The following is a 19,063-nucleotide window of genomic DNA, read 5'->3' on the forward strand; positions in this document are numbered from 1 at the left end:
GGAAAACAGATCCAATATTATTTGGCCGTAGCAAAGGGTTACAGCATATAGTCCCCCTTCCCCATTTCTAAGCACTCCAGTAATCTTGACCCTGGTCATAAAAAGAACAAGTTCTGGTTCTACAATAAATTAACTGGGTCTTCTTGGTCAAGTAACTTCTGTTTCTTGGGCCTAAGTCTCAGCTTCACTTTAGTTCTAATATCTCATGATTCCAAAGCTGCACTGTCCAACGGTAGCCGCTAATCAATCATCACATATGGCTGTTTAAATTAAGATGGAAGAAAATTAGCAAGTCAATTCCACAGTAACTAGTAATAGATGCTCAACAGCCACATGTAACTAGTGGTCTCCATACTGGGCGGCGCAGCTATAGACAATTCTATCACTTTTAGGGAACAAATCTGTGTGCATGTGTTTTTGTTGGTGGTAAGCAACATCTGGTTTTTAATGTCTGCTCTCTTCTCTGCTTGTGCATGAGGATGTACAATCTCCCATCCCCCCAGCATCTTCCTGTACCTTCTCAGCCTCCTACCACCTACTTCTACGAGGGCTACACAGTTTCCATGGGCCAGCAAATCAGAAGACCTGGGTTTGGTCCCAGCTATGCCCAACGTGACGTGTGGCCTTGAGCAAGCCCCTGAGCTGCTGGGGGGGCCTCAGTTTCTTCTCATATGAAATTGGGGTGGGACTTGACACTCTCTGAGGTTCTTTGCAATTCAAAAGTAACGATTTTATAATTTTAAGTAATCACAAAAGAAAAACAAAAAAGGCAATACCATCACTCATCACTGCTAGCCCAAAATATGCATGTACATACATACACATATGTACACGTGTGTATACATACACACATATGCTTGCAAATTAACAAAGAACTATGCTTGCTGGAAACTGATATGACACCACTCTTTTTTTTTTTTTTTTTGCGGTACGCGGGCCTCTCACTGCTGTGGCCTCTCCCGTTGCGGAGCACAGGCTCTGGACGCGCAGGCTCAGCGGCCATGGCTCACGGGCCCAGCCGCTCCGCGGCATGTGGGATCTTCCCAGACCGGGGCACGAACCCGCGTCCCCCGCATCGGCAGGCGGACTCTCAACCACTGCGCCACCAGGGAAGCCCTGACACCACTCTTAGAAATGGACTACACAACTTCATCCTTCAAAATCTTTTGGAGGACTAGAAAGTGGTGCAGCCACCATGGAAAACAGTCTGGCAGTTCCTCAAAAAGTTAAACATAGAGTTACCTATTCCACTCCTAGGTATACACCCAAGAGCATTGGAAACACATATCCACGCAACACGTACCTGAATGTTCATGGCCCAAAAAGTGGAAATACCACAAATATGCATCAACTGACGAATGGATAAATACAGTGGGATATATATGATGGAGTATTATTCAGCCATAAAAGGAAAAAGTTCTGATACACAAGACAACATAGATGCAACTTGAAAATACTATGACAAATGAAAGAAATCACATTATAAGATTTTATTTTTATATGAAATGTGCAGAATAGGCAGAATTGAGAGAGAAAATATTAGTGGTTTGCAAAGGGCTGGGGGAGAAGAGGGAACCAAGAGTAACTGCTAAAGGGCACAGGGCTTGTGTTTGGGGTAATGAAAATACTCTGGAGTTAGATAGTGGCGATCAATGCCCAACTTTGTGAATATACTAAAAACCTACCAAATTGTTACTTTAAAAGGGTACCTTTTATGGTATGTGAAATCCTTTTGTAGTATATGAAATATATCTCAATAAAGTGTTCTTTCAAAAAAGTAAATCAAATAAAAAAGCCTTTAGGAAGCAGGTGAGGACACACCAGTGTATTATCAGCTACTTTTTTTTTTTCTTTTTTGCCATTAAACATATGGAGTGGGTTGGAATATGGGGGGGGGGGGGGGGGGGGGTGGGCGGCATTCTTCTCCCAAGGGACGGCCTTGCTTCAGAATGGTTACCAAGTGAATTCTCTAGTGGTTTTATACTTTTGTCCTTGAAAAACGGAAAGAAATGTTCTCTCTTAGTGTAAAAGCCATTCCCATATCACGGCTGCTGTCTGCAGCACAACGTATTCCTTGGAGTCTCCGACAGCTGGGACAATGCCTTATTTGTAATAAATCAACGCAAAAGAATGGGCCTCTTGCCAAGACCTTGGGATGCAAAGCAAACAGAAATCTTGATTCAGAATTCAATGTGGTTTGCACAAGTTCTTGTTTTTGAGTTCAAGGTCACTCTGTTCTCTTCAGGAGAAGCCACCTGCCCATTCTAAGACCCTTGTTATCCCCAGGAAAGCTGATACTATCCCAAAATGATTATAGCAACAATCGAATGTTAGAATCAAAAGGAATCACAGAGATCATCTTCTGAGTAAATCTAATTACAAGTAAGAAGACACAGTTAGTAAACCAAAATTTATCATTCCATTACGGAAGCCTTGCTTCTTCTCATCTCATTAACTCTCCCACAAGTCATCACTCCCTGAGTTTCTTTCCCTTTGCTTATTCCCTTTCGGGTCCTCCCTCCATCGTCCCTTCCTACTGCTGTTACCTTGGTTTAAGCTCTCACATTTCCTCTTCCCCTGAATCCTGCATTCCTTTGTTAGCTGATCTCCTTGTGTAGAATCCTGAGCCTGTCCAATCCATCCTCGCTCCTGTCACTTTCCTGAAACACACATCTGATCATGTCATTCTCTGCTGCCAGTGGCTTCTCTTCGCTTTCAGGATCAAGGTCAGAGTCCTTCACAAGTCACTTGTGACCTGCATGGTCTGGTCCAATCCTTAGCATATACAAGGGGCTCAAAAATATTGGTGGACCGAATGCCTGGACTAGAAAATGCCACGTGCCACTAGACCCTCTTGGGAGTAACAGCACCATAGATGCTGAGATGGGAGAGGTAAGCAGAGCCCTGAGGTTCTGGGGCCCTGCGGGTCGTGGTCAGGGTTGGGATCTTGTTCTCTTCATCATGGTTATCCAGTGGAAGGTTTTATGCAGGGAAATGAGTCAGTCATGATGTCATGAATTTTCTTAAACCTTTACCACAGTCCAGGGATGGAAGTGGAGGGAAAATTGAGGCCGAGTTCAGAGCCTGGCCCCAGGCTCCACCATGAGGTGTGGGAAGGTGGGATGGGGCTGGGGGAGCCACCCGTCCAGCACTGGGTCACGCTATGGTTCATGAACCCAGACACGTGGCAGAAACACGCTTCAGGGCAGGGTTTCCACTCCAGGTATGAGTTCTGAGTGTCCCTCTACTTCTTCCAACTCAAGGGTCCTATCCACCCAGGCTTCTATCCACACACTTAAAAATCTGAGCTCTGGACCACAGTGTCTAAAATCTAGCAAAGATTTTGGGCACTTCGCTGATGGTGTCGGTGAGCGTGTTTCCTGCCTGAGCGCAACTAGCGGCGAGTCACGGGCACCTCTAGTCTCCTAAGGTGAAAGCTTAGATTACTGAGATCAGGAACCAAGATGGTGGAGTAGAAGGACGTGCTCTCACTCCCTCTTGTGAGAACACCAGAATCACAACTACCTGCTGGACAATCATCGACAGGAAGACGCTGGAACTCATCAAAAAAGATACCCCACATCCAAAGACAAAGGAGAAGCCACAATGAGATGGTAGGAGGGGCACAATCCCAGTAAAATCAAATCCCATAACCGCTGGGTGGGTGACTGGAGAACACTCACCCACTGGAGTGAAGGTTCTGAGCCCCACGTCAGGTTCCCAACCTGGGGTTCTGGCAACAGGAGGAGGCATTCCTAGAGAATCAGACTTCGAAGGCTAGTGGGATTTGATCGCAGGACTTCAAAAGGACTGGGGGAAACAGAGACTCCACTCTTGGAGGGCACACACAAAGTAGTGTGTGCATTGGGACCCAGGGGAAGGAGCAGTGACCCTAGGGGAGACTGAACCAGACCTACCTGCTAGTGTGGGAGGGTCTCCTGCAGAGGCAGGGGGTGGCTGTGGCTCACTGCAGGGACAAGGACACTGGCAACAGAAGTTCTGGGAAGTACTCCTTGGCGTGAGCCCTCCCAGAGTCCGCCATTAGCCCTAACAAAGAGCCCAGGTAGGCTCCATTGTTGGGTTGCCTCAGGCCAAACAACCAACAGGGAGGGAACCCAGCCCCACCCATCAGCAGTCAAGTGGCTTAAAGCTTTACTGAGCTCTGCCCATGAGAGCAACACCCAGCTCTACCCACCACCAGTCCCTCCCATCAGGAAGCTTGCACAAGCCTCTTAGATAGCCTCATCCACCAGAGGGCAGACAGCAGAAGCAAGAAGAACTACAGTCCTGCAGCCTGTGGCACAAAAACCACATTCACAGAAAGACAGACAAGATGAAAAGGCAGAGAGCTATATACCAGAGGAAGAAACAGATAAAAACCCAGAAAAACAACTAAATGAAGTGGAGATAGGGAACCTTCTAGAAAAAGAATTCAGAATAATGAGAGTGAAGAAGATCCAGGACCTCAGAAAAAGAATGGAGGCAACGATCGAGAAGATGCAAGAAATGTTTAACAAAGACTTATAGAAGAATTAAAGGACAAACACCTAGAAGAATGAAAGAACAAACAAACAGAGATGAACAATACAATAACTGAAATGAAAAATACACTAGAAGGAATCAATAGCAGAAAAACTGAGGCAGAAGAATGGATAAGTGACCTGGAAGATGGAATGGTGGAATTCACTGCCATGGAACAGAATAAAGAAAAAAGAATGAAAAGAAATGAAGACAGCCTAAGAGACCTCTGGGACAACATTAAACACAACAGCATTCGCATTATAGAGGTCCCAGAAGGAGAAGAGAGAGAGAAAGGACCTGAGAAAATATTTGAAGAGATTATAGTCAAAAACTTCTCTAACACGGGAAAAGAAATAGCCCCCCAAGTCCAGGAAGTACAGAGAGTCCCATACAGGATAAACCCAAGGAGAAACATGCCGAGACACATAGTAATCAAACTGGCAAAAATTAAAGACAAAGAAAAATTATTGAAAGCAGCAAGGGAAAAATGACAAATAACATACAAGGGAACTCCCATAAGGTTAACAGCTGATTTCTCAGCAGAAACTCTACAAGCCAGAAAGGAGTGGCATGATATACTTAAAGTGATGAAAGGGAACAACCTACAACCAAGATTACTCTACCCAGCAAGGATCTCATTCAGATTCGATGAAGAAATCAAAAGCTTTACAGACAAGCAAAAGCTAAGAGAATTCAGCACCACGAAACCGCCTCTTCAACAAATGCTAAAGGAACTTCTCTAAGTGGGAAACACAAGAGATGAAAAGGACCTATATCTCCTTTTTGACCCACCTCCTAGAGAAATGGAAATAAAAACAAAAGTAAACAAATGGGACCTAATGAAACTTGGAAGCTTTTGCACAGCAAAGGAAACCATAAACAAGACCAAAAGACAATCCTCAGAATGGGAGAAAATATTTGCAAATGAAGCAACTGACAAAGGATTAATCTCCAAAATTTATAAGCAGCTCATGCAGCTCAATAACAAAAAAACAAACAACCCAATCCAAAAATGGGCAGAAGACCTAAATAGACATTTCTCCAAAGAAGATACACAGGCTGCCAACAAACACATGAAAGAATGCTCAACGTCACTAATCATTAGAGAAATGCAGATCAAAACTACAATGAGATATCATCTCACACCAGTCAGAATGGCCATCCTCAAAAAATCTAGAAACAATAAATGCTGGAGAGGGTGTGGAGAAAAGGGAACCCTCTTACACTGTTGGTGGGAATGTAAATTGATACAGCCACTGTGGAGAACAGTATGGAGGTTCCTTAAAAAACTACAAATAGAACTACCATATGACCCAGCAATCCCACTACTGGGCATATACCCTGAGAAAACCATAATTCAAAAAGAGTCATGTACCAAAATGTTCATTGCAGCTCTATTTACAATAGCCAGGAGATGGAAACAACCTAAGTGTCCATCATCGGATGAATGGATAAAGAAGATGTGGCACATATACATGATGGAATATTACTCAGCCATAAAAAGAAATGAAATTGAGCTATTTGTAATGAGGTGGATAGACCTAGAGTCTGTCATACTGAGTGAAGTAAGTCAGAAAGAGAGAGACAAATACCGTATGCTAACACATATATATGGAATTTAAGAAAAAAAATGTCATGAAAAACCTAGAGGTGAAACAGGAATAAAGACACAGACTTACTAGAGAATGGACTTGAGGCTATGGGGAGGGGGAAGGGTAAACGGTGACAAAGCGAGAGAGAGGCATGGACATATATGCACTACCAAACGTAAGGTAGATAGCTAGTGGGAAGCAGCCGCATAGCACAGGGAGATCAGCTCGGTGCTTTGTGACCGCCTGGAGGGGTGGGATAGGGAGGGTGGGAGGGAGGGAGACGCAAGCGGGAAGAGATATGGGAACATATGTATATATATAACTGATTCATTTTGTTGTGAAGCTGAAACTAACATACCATTGTAAAGCAATTATATTCCAATAAAGATGTTAAAATGAAAAAAAAAAAAAGAAAAGGACCTATAAAAACAAACCCAAAACAATTAAGAAAATGGTCATAGGAACATACATATCAATAATTACCTTAAACGTGAATGGATTAAATGCTTCAACTAAAAGACACAGGCTTGCTGAATGGATACAAAAACAAGACCCATATATATGCTGTCTACAAGAGACCCACTTCAGACATAGGGACACATACAGACTCAAAGGGAGGGGATGGAAAAAGATATTCCATGCAAATGGAAATCAAAAGAAAGCTGGAGTAGCAATACTCGTATCAGATAAAATAGACTTTAAAATAAAGAACGTTACAAGAGACAAGGAAGGACACTACATAATGATCAAGGGATCAATCCAAGAAGAAGATATAACAATTATAAATATTTATGCACTCAACATAGGACACCTCAATACATAACACAACTGCTAACAGCTAAAAAGAGGAAATTGACAATAACACAATAATAGTGGGAGACTTTAACACCTCACTTACACCAATGGTCAGATCATCCAAAATGAAAATAAATAAGGAAACAGAAGCTTTAAATGACACAACAGACCAGACAGATTTAATTGATATTTATGGGACATTCCATCCAAAAACAGCAGATTACACTTTCTTCTCAAGTATGCATGGAACATTCTCCAGGATAGATCACATCTTGGGTCACAAATCAAGCCACAGTAGATTTAAGAAAATTGAAATCATATCAAGTATCTTTTCTGACCACAATGCTATGAGATTAGAAATCAATTACAGGGAAAAAAACGTAAAAAACACAAACACATGGAGGCTAAACAATACGTTACTAAATAACCAAGATATCACTGAACAAATCAAAGAGGAAATCAAAAAATACCTAGAGACAAATGATAATGAAAACACGATGATCCAAAACCTATGGGATGCAGCAAAAGCAGTTCTGAGGGAAGTTTATAGCTATACAAGCCTACCTGAAGAAACAAGAAAAATCTCAAATAAACAAGCTAACCTTACACCTAAAGGAACTAGAGAAAGAAGAACAAACAAAACCCAAAGTTAGAAGAAGGAAAGAAATCATAAAGATCAGAGCAGAAATAAATGAAATAGAAACAAAGAAAACAATAGCAAAGATCAATAAAACTAAAAGCTGGTTCTTTGAGAAGATAAACAAAATTGATAAACCATTAGCCAGACTCATCAAGAAAAAGAGGGAGAGGACTCAAATCAATAAAATTAGAAATGAAGAAGGAGAAGTTACAACAGACACCGCAGAAATACAAAGCATCCCAAGAGACTACTACAAGCAACTCTATGCCAATAAAATGGACAACCTGGAAGAAATGGACAAATTCTTAGAAACGTATAACCTTCCAAGACTGAACCAGGAAGAAATGGAAAATATCAACAGACCAATTACAAGTAATGAAATTGAAACTGTGATTAAAAATCTTCCAACATACAAAAGTCCAGGACCAGATGGCTTCACAGGTGAATTCTATCAAACATTTAGAGAAGAGCTAACACCCATCCTTCTCAAACTCTTCCAAAAAATTGTGGAGGAAGGAACACTCACAAACTCATTGTATGAGGCCACCATCATCCTGATACCAAAACCACACAAAGATACTACAAAAAAAGAAAATTACAGGCCAATATTACTGATGAACAGAGATGCAAAAGTCCTCAACAAAATACTAGCAAACAGAATCCAACAACACATTAAAAGGATCATACACCACGATCAAGTGGGATTTATCCCAGGGATGCAAGCATTCTTCAATATATGTAAATCAATCAATGTGATAAACCATATGAACAAACTGAAGAATAAAAACCATATGATCATCTCAATAGATGTAGAAAAAGCTTTTGACAAAATTCAACACCCATTTATGATAAAAGCTCTACAGAAAGTGGGCATAGAGGGAACCTACCTCAACATAATAAAGGCCATATACAACAAACCCACAGCAAACATCATTCTCAATGGTGAAAAACTGAAAGCATTTCCTCTAAGATCAGGAACAAGACAAGGATATCCACTCTCACCACTATTATTCCACATAGTTTTGGAAGTCCTAGCCACGCAATCAAAGAAGGAAAAGAAATAAAAGGAATACAAACTGGAAAAGAAGAAGTAACTGTCACTGTTTGCAGATGACATGATACTATACATAGAGAATCCTAAAGATGCCACCAGAAAACTACTAGAGCTAATCAAGGAATCTGGTAAAGTTGCAGGGTACAAAATTAATGCACAGAAATCTCTTGCATTCCTATACACTAATGATGAAAAATCTGAAAGAGAAATTAAGGAAACACTCCCATTTACCATTTCAACAAAAAGAATAAAATACCTAGGAATAAAGCTACCTATGGAGACAAAAGACCTGTATGCAGAAAACTATAAGACACTGATGAAAGGAATTAAAGATGATACCAACAGATGGAGAGATATACCATGTTCTTGGATTGGAAGAATCAATATTGTGAAAATGACTATACTACCCAAAGCAATCTACAGATTCAATGCAATCCCTATCAAATTACCAATGGCATTTTTTACGGAACTAGAACAAATCATCTTAAAATTTATATGGAGACACAAAAGACCCTGAATAGCCAAAGCAGTCTTGAGGGAAAAAATACGGAGCTGGAGGAATCAGACTCCCTGATTTCAGACTATACTACAAAGCTACAGTAATCAAGACAATATGGTACTGGCACAAAAACAGAAACAAAGATCAATGGAACAAGATAGAAAGCCCAGAGATAAACCCACGCACCTATGGTCAACTAATCTATGACAAAGGGGGCAAGGATATACAATGGAGAATAGATAGTCTCTTCAATAAGTGGTGCTGTGAAAACTGGACAGCTACATGTAAAAGAATGAAATTAGAACACTCCCTAACACCATATACAAAAATAAACTCAAATGGATTAGAGACCTTAATGTAAGACAGGACACAATAAAACTCTTAGAGGGGGCTTCCCTGGTGGAGCAGTGGTTGAGAGTCCGCCTGCCGATGCAGGGGACACGGGTTCGTGCCCCGGTCCGGGAAGATCCCACATGCCGTGGAGCGGCTAGGCCCGTGAGCCATGGCCGCTGAGCCTGCGCGTCCGGAGCCTGTTATTCGCAACGGGAGAGGTCACAACAGTGAGAGGTCCCAGTACCGCAAAAAAAAAAAAAAAAAAGACTCTTAGAGGAAAACATAAGAATACTCTTCGACATAAATCACAGCAAGATCTTTTTTGACCCACCTCCTATAGTAATGGAAATAAAAACAAAAATAAACAAATGGGACCTAATGAAACTTAAAACCTTTTGCAAAGCAAAAGAAACCATAAACAAGATGAAAAGACTGGCTGAACTGCCCCGAAGCCCGAGGGGAGGGCGGCCTCACTGAGGCTGCCGGCTCTGGGGGGGGCCCCACCAGCCGAAGCCGGACAGTCCTTGGGACCACGGGCCAGTTGTTTCAACAAGTAACTTAAAGACAAAATGGAAAAACAAGGAGGTTTGTGCCTGAGATCATGTGGATGTGAAACCAGGGATGGCCACCTTGTGCCAGAAAAGCCCCTTTATGATTTCTCGGCAGTCGGAGAAGATGGCGGAAGAGTAAGATGCGGGGATCACCTTCCTCCCCACAGATACATCAGAAATACATCTACACGTGGAACTCTCCTACAGAACACCCACTGAGCGCTGGCAGAAGACCTCAGACCTCCTAAAAGGCAAGGAACTCCCCACGTACCTGGGTAGGGCACAAGAAAAAATATGAAAAGGCAACCCTCAGAATGGGAGAAAATATTTGCAAACGAATCAACAGACAAAGGATTAATCTCCAAAATATATAAACAGCTCATGCAGCTCAGTATTAAAGAAACATACAATCTAATCCAAAAATGGGCAGAAGACCTAAATAGACATCTCTCCAAAGAAGACATACAGATGGCCAAGAGGCACATGAAAAGATGCTCAGCATCACTAATTATGAGAGAAATGGAAATCAAAACTACAACGAGGTATCACTTCACACTGGTTAGAATGGGCATCGCCAGATCTACAAACAGCAAATGCTGGAGAGGGTGTGGAGGAAAGGGAACCCTCTGGCACTGTTGGTGGGAATGTAAACTGATACAGCCACTATGGAGAACAGTATGGAAGTTCCTTAAAAAAACTAAAAATAGAATTACCATATGACCCAGCAATCCCACTACTGGGCATATGCCCAGAGAAAACCATAATTCAAAAAGACACATGCACCCCAATGTTCATTGCAGCACTATTTACAATAGCCAGGTCATGGAAGCAACCTAAATGCCCATCGACAGACGAATGGATAAAGAAGATGTGGTACATATATACTATGGAATATTACTCAGCCATAAAAAGGAACGAAATTGGGTCATTTGTAGAGACGTGGATGGATCTAGAGACTGTTATACAGAGTGAAGTAAGTCAGAAAGAGAAGAACAAATATCATATATTAATGTGTATATGTGGAACCTAGACAAATGGTACAGATGAACCAGTTTGCAGGGCAGAAATACAGACACAGATGTAGAGAACAAACGTATGGACACCAAGGGGGGAAAGAGGCGGGGTGGTGGTGGTGTGATGAATTGGGCGATTGGGATTGACATGTATACACTGATGTGTATAAAATTTATGACTAATAAGGACCTGCTGTATAAAAAAATAAATAAAATAAAATTCAAAAATTAAAAAACAAAACCTGGCAAGGTGCGGTCTATTTCAGAAGCCCAAGTAGTGAAAAGATCATGGGCTTTGGGGGCCTCTAGATGTGGCTGGCACTGGCCAAAATGACCAAAGTTCCTGAGCCCCAGCTGGCTCATCCACGAGAGGAGCCTGGTGATACCGACCACCCCGCCTGTCTCCAAGGATGCACCATGGGCCACTGTGTTGGAATCAACAGGGGCGCCTATGCAAGGTGCTTTAGCTACTCTGACGCCACTGAAATTGCTGACGGTGGATGCAGGAGCTGGTGTTTACAGTCCCCCACTGATTTTAACGCACCCTGACATTTGAGAACCTCTGACTTATTTCATAGGATGCCGGTGAGAATTAAATGAAATGTGAACTTGGATTCCAGGAACATACTGGACATCCAATAAGTATTCATTTCCTTCTCCCTTTTCATAGGTGCTGGCCAGGGACTTCCCTGGCGGTCCAGTGGCTAGGACTCTGCGCTTCCACTGCAGGGGGCATGGGTTTGATCCCTGGTCGGGGAACTAGGACCCCATAAGCTGTGTGGCGTGGCCAAAAGAAATTTTTAAAAAAATAATAAAAAAAATAACTTAGGTGCTGGCCATAGGAAGAGGTTTTAATTTTTTTTTTTTTTTTCCTGAAGCCTTTCGTTTAATCTCCCACCTCTGAGAACACAAAACCACATCTCTGGGCCCCCAGCTGCTTCTTCCCCATGCCTGTCCCCCTGTCCAGAGCGGTCTGGCGGTGCAGGCCATGGGCAGGTGCTGCAGCCTCCAGGACCGCCAGGGTGGCCCATTGCACTGGATCCTCACTTCCTCAGCCACTGATCTGCTCAAACACTGGCCCGACCTCCCTTTTCAGCCACTCCACACTGTTTAGTTGGAAATGCTGGGTGACACCCTGGGGTCATCTGGGGAGCTTTAAAAAATACTGATACCTGGGCTGCAACCCTGGGGATTCGGATTGAATCTGCCTGGGTATGGTCTGGGCATTGGGATATTTTAAGCTCTAATGATTCTAACATGCAGCCCAGATTGGGAACCACTGCCCTGAAGGACGTCCTCCGGGAAACCGTGAAGCCAACAGGCACAAATACAGACCCACGGGAGGGATGGTCAGTCACGCTCTGAGCATTCAGATGAGTGGCCACTTGCCTGAAGAACGGAAAAGAGACGACTGATTCATAGAACCTCCATGTCGCCACAAGATCAATCCTGTTGGGGTTGGTAGCATAGTACCTCCAGGCGGCCTGGGGAGGAGAAAAGAGGGGCAGGAATGACCTGGTGTCACCCGAAACTTTCACATGGAATCCCACAACATTAAAACAGAAAGCCCTTGACACCTAAGAGTATAACGTGCAGTGAGGTCATATCCAGAGAAGCCGGATTCTTGGCTTTCTGTAGCTCCTATGGGAAGAAAGCCTTCCTTGACCCCATCATCTCAGAGCTATAATTGATGGTGTGGGGTGTGGAGAGGTGAACTACAGTGGACGGGGGAGGCAGGTACTGGGTAGAAGATCCCTGAAAGGAGCAGGGATTACTCTCGTTGCAAGATTCCTTGAGATTTCTCCAACAGGTAGGAAGACAAACAGTCTTCTGTGCCACTTCTGTGCATTTCCCAGTGCAAGGGACAGCCCAGGAGATGAGGTTTTGATTCTAATATACTAGATCTTCTGTATACCGTGATGGTTTGGGGTTTGCGAAGACAGAGTGGACTCAGAGATCAGCACTGGCCTAGAAACTACAGTATGGAGGATAACATCCTGTATCTGACCCACAGAGACCCTCACTGCAACTGGACACAAGTTCACGCGTGGGTGGTCACGCAGACATGCAGTCCCAGGCAGCTAGAGGCAGAACGCTCTCTTTTCCTATTCTCTGCGCTCCCAGTGGCCCATAAAACCACAAAGCAGGAACTTTCTCTGAAGTGAAAGAGGGAACACTCTGCCTCTCCCACCATTCTCACGATGGTCCCCAACCCCCAGCCCACGGTTGGGGGAGAGATAAGGATGGAGAGCTGGCAGGAGACCAACACCCACTGCTGCCTGGCTGTCTACAGACACACACACAGAGACAGACACACAGACACACAAGCAGAGGCAGCTACGCGGGATCTCAGTTCCATTCCAGTTCAGCCCCAGGCAGACAGACCTGGATGAGCTCAGCAGCGGGCTTCCTCCTTTTCTCAAAGTGCTTCTGACGGTGTTGCTCCTGCACCTTGAGCGCCAGCCCGGACCCCAGGATGCCCTGAAGGGAGAGGTCAGGCCCTGAAGTCAGCCCCACCCAGACTCTCCCAGAGCCCCAGCCCGGCTCCCAGCAGCAGGACGACACTGAAGCCAAGGGGAGGAGGAAAGATCCCTTCTTTCTCTTCCAACGAGTAGGAGCTGGGTTAAGTGGAGCCTTAAAGCCAGGGCTTCCTGACTCTGCCACTTCCCTGCAGTGAGACCCTGGGCCAGCCTCCTCTCTGCTGCATCTCACTTTCTACCACACGGAAGTAGGATAAAGGTACCTGCCGCATAACTCTGTTAGGAAAAAAAGTGAGATAATGTAATAGGAACTGCCTAGTAAGGAGTATGATGCAGAATGGATTCCCAGTTACTATTAAGGGAATTTAAAAAATATTTTAGTTGCTTGAATTGTCACTTGAGGCTTTTAGTCTGGCTGGAATCCCTCTGAATTGTGATCTGTTTTGATTTCCAGGTCGGACTCTCATGTGAATTACACAGGTAGGAACACACCCTTTTCAAGTCAAGAGAGAATTTAGAGACCAAGTCGCACCCTCACTGGCCCTCACCTGTTACAGATAAGGAAACTGAGAATCAGAAAGGCCATGTGCCCAAGGTCAAACAGCTTAGGAAAAAAACAGACCAGGTAGGGCTGCAGTGGTCAAAGAACGTTAGCCACAAAAGGATGGGAGGTGAAGGGCAGGGAAGAGGGTTTGTTATACAAGAAGGTTCTCTTCAAGTTTTGTGATTAAGAGCCAGGCTTGGAATGAGCAGACCTGGGTCCCTGGCTCCACAACCCAAAGCCCTGTGACTGTGGAAACTTCACTAACCCAATTAAGCCTCGGTCTTCTCATCTGGAAAACGGAGATAAATGTAGCGCCAAACTCCTAATGTTGTCACAAAGATTAAGTGAGATGGTGTAGGTAAAGCACACCATTGGCCTGAATCTAGGGCACACTATGTTCAACAAATGCTATCTATTATTATTGCTGTTATTACACTAATGGGCACTGGGCTTTGGGGAAGTTACTCTATCAGGGGTCAAAACTTATACTTGAGGGAAATGCATTTTTTATATAAACCAGTAGATGACAGGGCAAGGGAAGGAAACTCACATATACAAAGGACCCGCTACGTGCAAGGAATACGTGGGTGAAAGACATAATCTCAGCTCCCCAGGAGCTCACAGTCTTCTGGGCAGGCAGATTTGGAAATGTGCAATCCCAGCATGGGGTCTGAAACGCCTTTAAAGAGCTATGCCCAGAGGAGGGAAAGACTAACTCAGCCTAAAGAAGGCAGCATTGAAACTGGGTCTTGAGGATAAATAACAAGGTCCTACGGTACAGCATGGGGAACTATATTCAATATCCTGTGATAAACCATAATGGAAAAGATTAAAAAAAAGAATGTCTCTGTGTATAACTGAGTCACTTTGCTGTACAGCAGAGATGGGCACAGCATTGCAAATCAGCTATACTGCAATTAAAAAGAATTAAAAAAAAAAGAAACTGGGTCTTGAAAGAGGAGTAGGTGTTTGGGGGGATCACTCCTGGCAAAGGGATCAGCACAGCCTACGGAAGAGAGACAGGAAACCACGCTATGGGGATGGTTATTGAGTTGATAGAGCTGGAATTCAAGATACGAGACGATGGAAGATGAGGCTGGAAAGTTGAGCTGGGGCCAAGCGGTGAGGGGTCCTGCCCATCACACTAGGGAGAACACCAGAGATACTCACCGCTGGAAGGGCGAAAAAGGAGACGCCGATTAAGGAAAAGGTGGCTGCGATCAGACGGCCTTCCCACGTTTTGGGCGTCTTGTCTCCGTAGCCAATGGTGGCCAGTGTGATCTGAAGAGAGAAGAGTTCAGACATGAGGCTTCCCAGGGAGAGGAAATTAATGATGTATCAGCTGAGCTTCACCTACAAGCCTTTGTGCTGACCCGGGTGCTGTTCCTGTTTAGAATAAGATTCCCATGGGAGAGATGGTGCTAAGTACCAGCGAATTTATACGGGAGCCTTGAGACCACACCTGTTTCTAAGTTAAGGATTTCTTCCCTATAGTCAATCAGTCAACGAATATTTCAATAATTGCAAACATGTGCATGTGATATACATTCATGTGTATATCTGCCTATGTGCGATTTTGTGTACAGCCATGATTCTAAATATATGTGCTCTTGGGGTGTATTCATATGCATTGTGTGTATATGTGATGGCTAAGGTCTGTGCCCGTGTCTGTCCTGGTATGAGCTGAATATTCCTGTGTGTGTTTACATGTGTAGGTTATCAGCGCACATGTACTTATGAACGTGGAAGACAGGCTTCCAGACCAGTTAAGAGTGTGGCTTCTAGAACCCAAATGCCTGAGTTCAAATCCCAAGTCAACCACTAACTGGCTCAGAGATCGTCCTTGAATTAGTTACTCAACTTCATGCCTCAGTTTCCCCATTTTTAAAAGGGGGCTAATAAGAGTTATTTCAGTTTCAAATAGATTTATAAATGTAAAATTGCCTAGAGCAATGCTTTAGTGCCACGTGTCCTGTGGGTGTGGGGCTGTGTGTCTCTAGGTGTGTTTGAGGGTCTGGGTACACACATCTACATCTGCCACTGTGTCTGTCTGTACAGCACGGCTTGGCGGATGACAGCCTACGACGAATGAGGTAAGGTACCTGAGTGACCGTAGGACCAGACTGTTGAGAGCTCTGACTTCTTATAAACACTATGGGAAAGCCCCTTCCAAGGGCCTACCCTGCAGGGGGCGTCTCCCAGGGGCAGGTTCAGAAATGGAGGAGGCCTCCCCTCCCCTGCGGCTGCAGAAGGCAGTGGCCCCACCGAGCGCATCCATGCCACGCCCTCCATCTCTCTCTGTCCCTAACAGCCAATCCCCACCGGGCAGCCTTCAAGGTGGTGACTCACCAGACCCCACCAAAGGGCATCCGCGTAGGTCTCAAACTCCTCTTTCATCTCTTCTCCTTGGGCATCCACCTCCGGCACATCCTTCTCAACCAGGTAGACGAGAAATGAAGAAAGGATGAGTGTCAGGAACCCGATGTACCAGGCGGTGATGAGCTCCTGGGAGGGCAAAGCGGAGACAGGGAGGGGGTCACGAGTGGAGGCTGGGCGGAGGTTGGAAGCAGACACACTGGAGCTGGAGTCCAGGTTGCCCGGCTCTGTGACATGGGCAAGTTACTTACTTTCTCTGTTCCTCATCTCCCATCACTGTAAAGTAGGATCAGTAATATGGTCATTATTTTCATCATTAACAGAACAAGTGTATAGCTCTAGGAGGAGAGGAAGATTTCTGCGATCTCTATATCACAGCTCAAGGGCCTTCCCCTAGAGGCAAGAAGGCAGGAGAGACTGGCCACTGCCTCTGAGACAAGGCTCGGGACTCAGGAGAGCCGATCCTACCCAGGACTGGGCAGGGCAAGGACAAAGCTCGTTTCTACTGGGACAGGGACGGACAGCAATGGGGAGCTATCCTGGCAGAGCGGACGGAGCTGTGGACAGGGACCCAGCCCTGCCACTAACTGACTGTGTGTGACTCTGGGCAAATGACCCCTCCTCCCCAGCCTCAGTTTCTTCATTTTTTCTTTTTTTTTTTTTTTTTTTTGCGGTACGCGGGCCTCTCACTGTTGTGGCCTCTCCCGTTGTGGAGCACAGGCTCCGTACGTGCAGACTCAGCGGCCACGGCTCACGGGCCCAGCCGCTCCGCGGCATGTGGGATCTTCCCGGACTGGGGCACGAACCCATGTCCCCTGCATCGGCAGGCGGACTCTCAACCACTGCGCCACCAGGGAAGCCCAGTTTCTTCATTTTTAAAATGAAGGGACTGTACCAGAGAGTTCCAAAAAGTGCCACAGACACTTCAAATGCAGACAGGTGTTTTTTATGTGACGCGGTCACCTACTGATTTAGACCATATTACACATTAGCATAGATGACACTAAAACCTATTATTTCATGGATATTCCTGCATGACAGACTAGGACATGTACGTAAACAGGAGAAAGCTGATTTAAAGGAAAACGTTGAGGAACAGTAAGGATGGTGCAGAGATATGGCAAAGATGGGCAAACCACTGAGGTTTCAAACATCCTGACCATGACAAGCCCTGAGGTGCTTTCTATGTCTTTCATTCTATTCCAGTCCCAAGGGTTGCTGTGGTTACTGTGGTAGGTTGGGCAGCAGAAAGTCAAAGTCATGGGCGAACACCGCCTGGAGATTAGGCCCGTCATTCCTGCTGAGTCATCACAGAGGATGAAGCTGTTCGTGTGGATGGAGCTCATCTATCTGACCATCTGCGGCCAGTCAGCTGGCTTTATGGGTGAATCGCGTTGCGCTGACAGGGCTGCTTTCTGCCTGCTTCTGTGCCTTTGTTCACCTTGGTCCGCTGTCCTCCCTGTCCCTCCCCACGGGACCAACCAGAGAGCACTGAGTCATCTTCAGACTCACGTCACCTCCATTATGATGTTTGCTCCCCCAATTAGAGCTAGGGTTCATGTCTAGCTTTCTTTCAATGCCTTCACTATTTTCCAAACAAACTTTCAATCTCTAACACTTTCTTATGCTCATTTGCTTAGAGGCCTGACCTTCCCCACAGCATCCGTGCACAGTGCACTCGTGTGAGTTTACAGCAGAGAGAGCTTAGCTGAGATGCTGCAGGCAATCCAGCCAGTCCTTCCCCTCCGTGAGTGTCTGCCCTGCTGGGGGCTCGAGAAGGAGAAGACGAATTGGATCGTCCTTCCCCAGTGGCTGTATGAGCATGACCCTCTTGCTCTGTTAGGTGTGATTCTGGCGTGCCTAAGCTTTCTCATACCCTCTGGCCCCCAAACGCAAGTCAGAAGTTTCACCTGGTGCTTAAGCAGAGAAACAGCTGTCCATGCACACACAGAAGCACTGGCTGGGTGGGATTAAGAGCTGGTATAAAGGTCGTCCCTGAGGAGTGAAATGTGTCCCCACTCTGTGCCCTGCAATCATCTCAAAGGCTATTCAAGGCAATTCTGCCTGGAGGCAGTTTTCGCCAGCAGTTCTGTGGCAGAACACATGCCTGAGCCCCCCTGCAGTCGGGTGCGGGCTGAGGGCCTGGGGTCCAGCCAATGTGGGGGGGTGATGGGAGCTACTTCTTGCCTTACATCCATTCTAGAGGATGCTCTGGGCTCCCCTTCCCTTGCCTTGGTGACTCAAGGCTCATTTCTAAGACAGATGAGGACCACCCAGCCCACATGAGACACTGTGTGAGTGAGAAGACACCCACATCTTTTGTGCTAAGTCAGAGACTCCAGGGCTTATTTGTTTTGGAAGCAGAGCCCGGCTGATCCTAACTTTAGTAAGAGCGTTAACTTTAAAGTCTAACCCTGTGCAACCCTGTATGGGCCCGTCACTCTTCATCTCTGAGTCTCCAGGGGAGTCAAGCATGGAACTTGGCCCAGAGAACATGTTTTCTGAATGAATGAAGAAATGAATTGGTAAGTGCCTGTCCACCAGGCTCAGAGAAGGAACTGGTCTAAGCTCTTGCAGTTAGTAAATGCTGGACTCAAATCCAGGTAAGCGCTTACCTCCTGAACACACTGCCTGCCCCAGAAGTGAAGGCCAGCCCTATAACTGC

At 45.2% G+C, this 19,063-nt stretch overlaps 1 protein-coding gene across 1 annotated transcript in view; it reads right to left on the reverse strand.

Moving 5' to 3' along the window:
* The window catches only part of KCNQ3 (potassium voltage-gated channel subfamily Q member 3), a 127,320-nt gene that overhangs the window by 27,875 nt on the left and 80,382 nt on the right, over positions 1–19,063 (reverse strand). Inside the window, exons 5-8 of the mRNA XM_027132063.1 lie at positions 16,372–16,527; positions 15,193–15,303; positions 13,384–13,479; positions 12,384–12,482 (exon numbers count right to left, since the gene is read on the reverse strand). Coding sequence (XP_026987864.1) covers positions 12,384–12,482; positions 13,384–13,479; positions 15,193–15,303; positions 16,372–16,527 — 462 coding nt within the window. The remainder of the gene's footprint in view (positions 1–12,383; positions 12,483–13,383; positions 13,480–15,192; positions 15,304–16,371; positions 16,528–19,063) is intronic.

Source organism: Aethalodelphis obliquidens, unplaced genomic scaffold (assembly GCF_003676395.1).
Source record: "Aethalodelphis obliquidens isolate GAN/ISIS:26980383/991018 unplaced genomic scaffold, ASM367639v1 scaffold41, whole genome shotgun sequence".
NCBI classification, from domain to species: domain Eukaryota; kingdom Metazoa; phylum Chordata; class Mammalia; order Artiodactyla; family Delphinidae; genus Aethalodelphis; species Aethalodelphis obliquidens.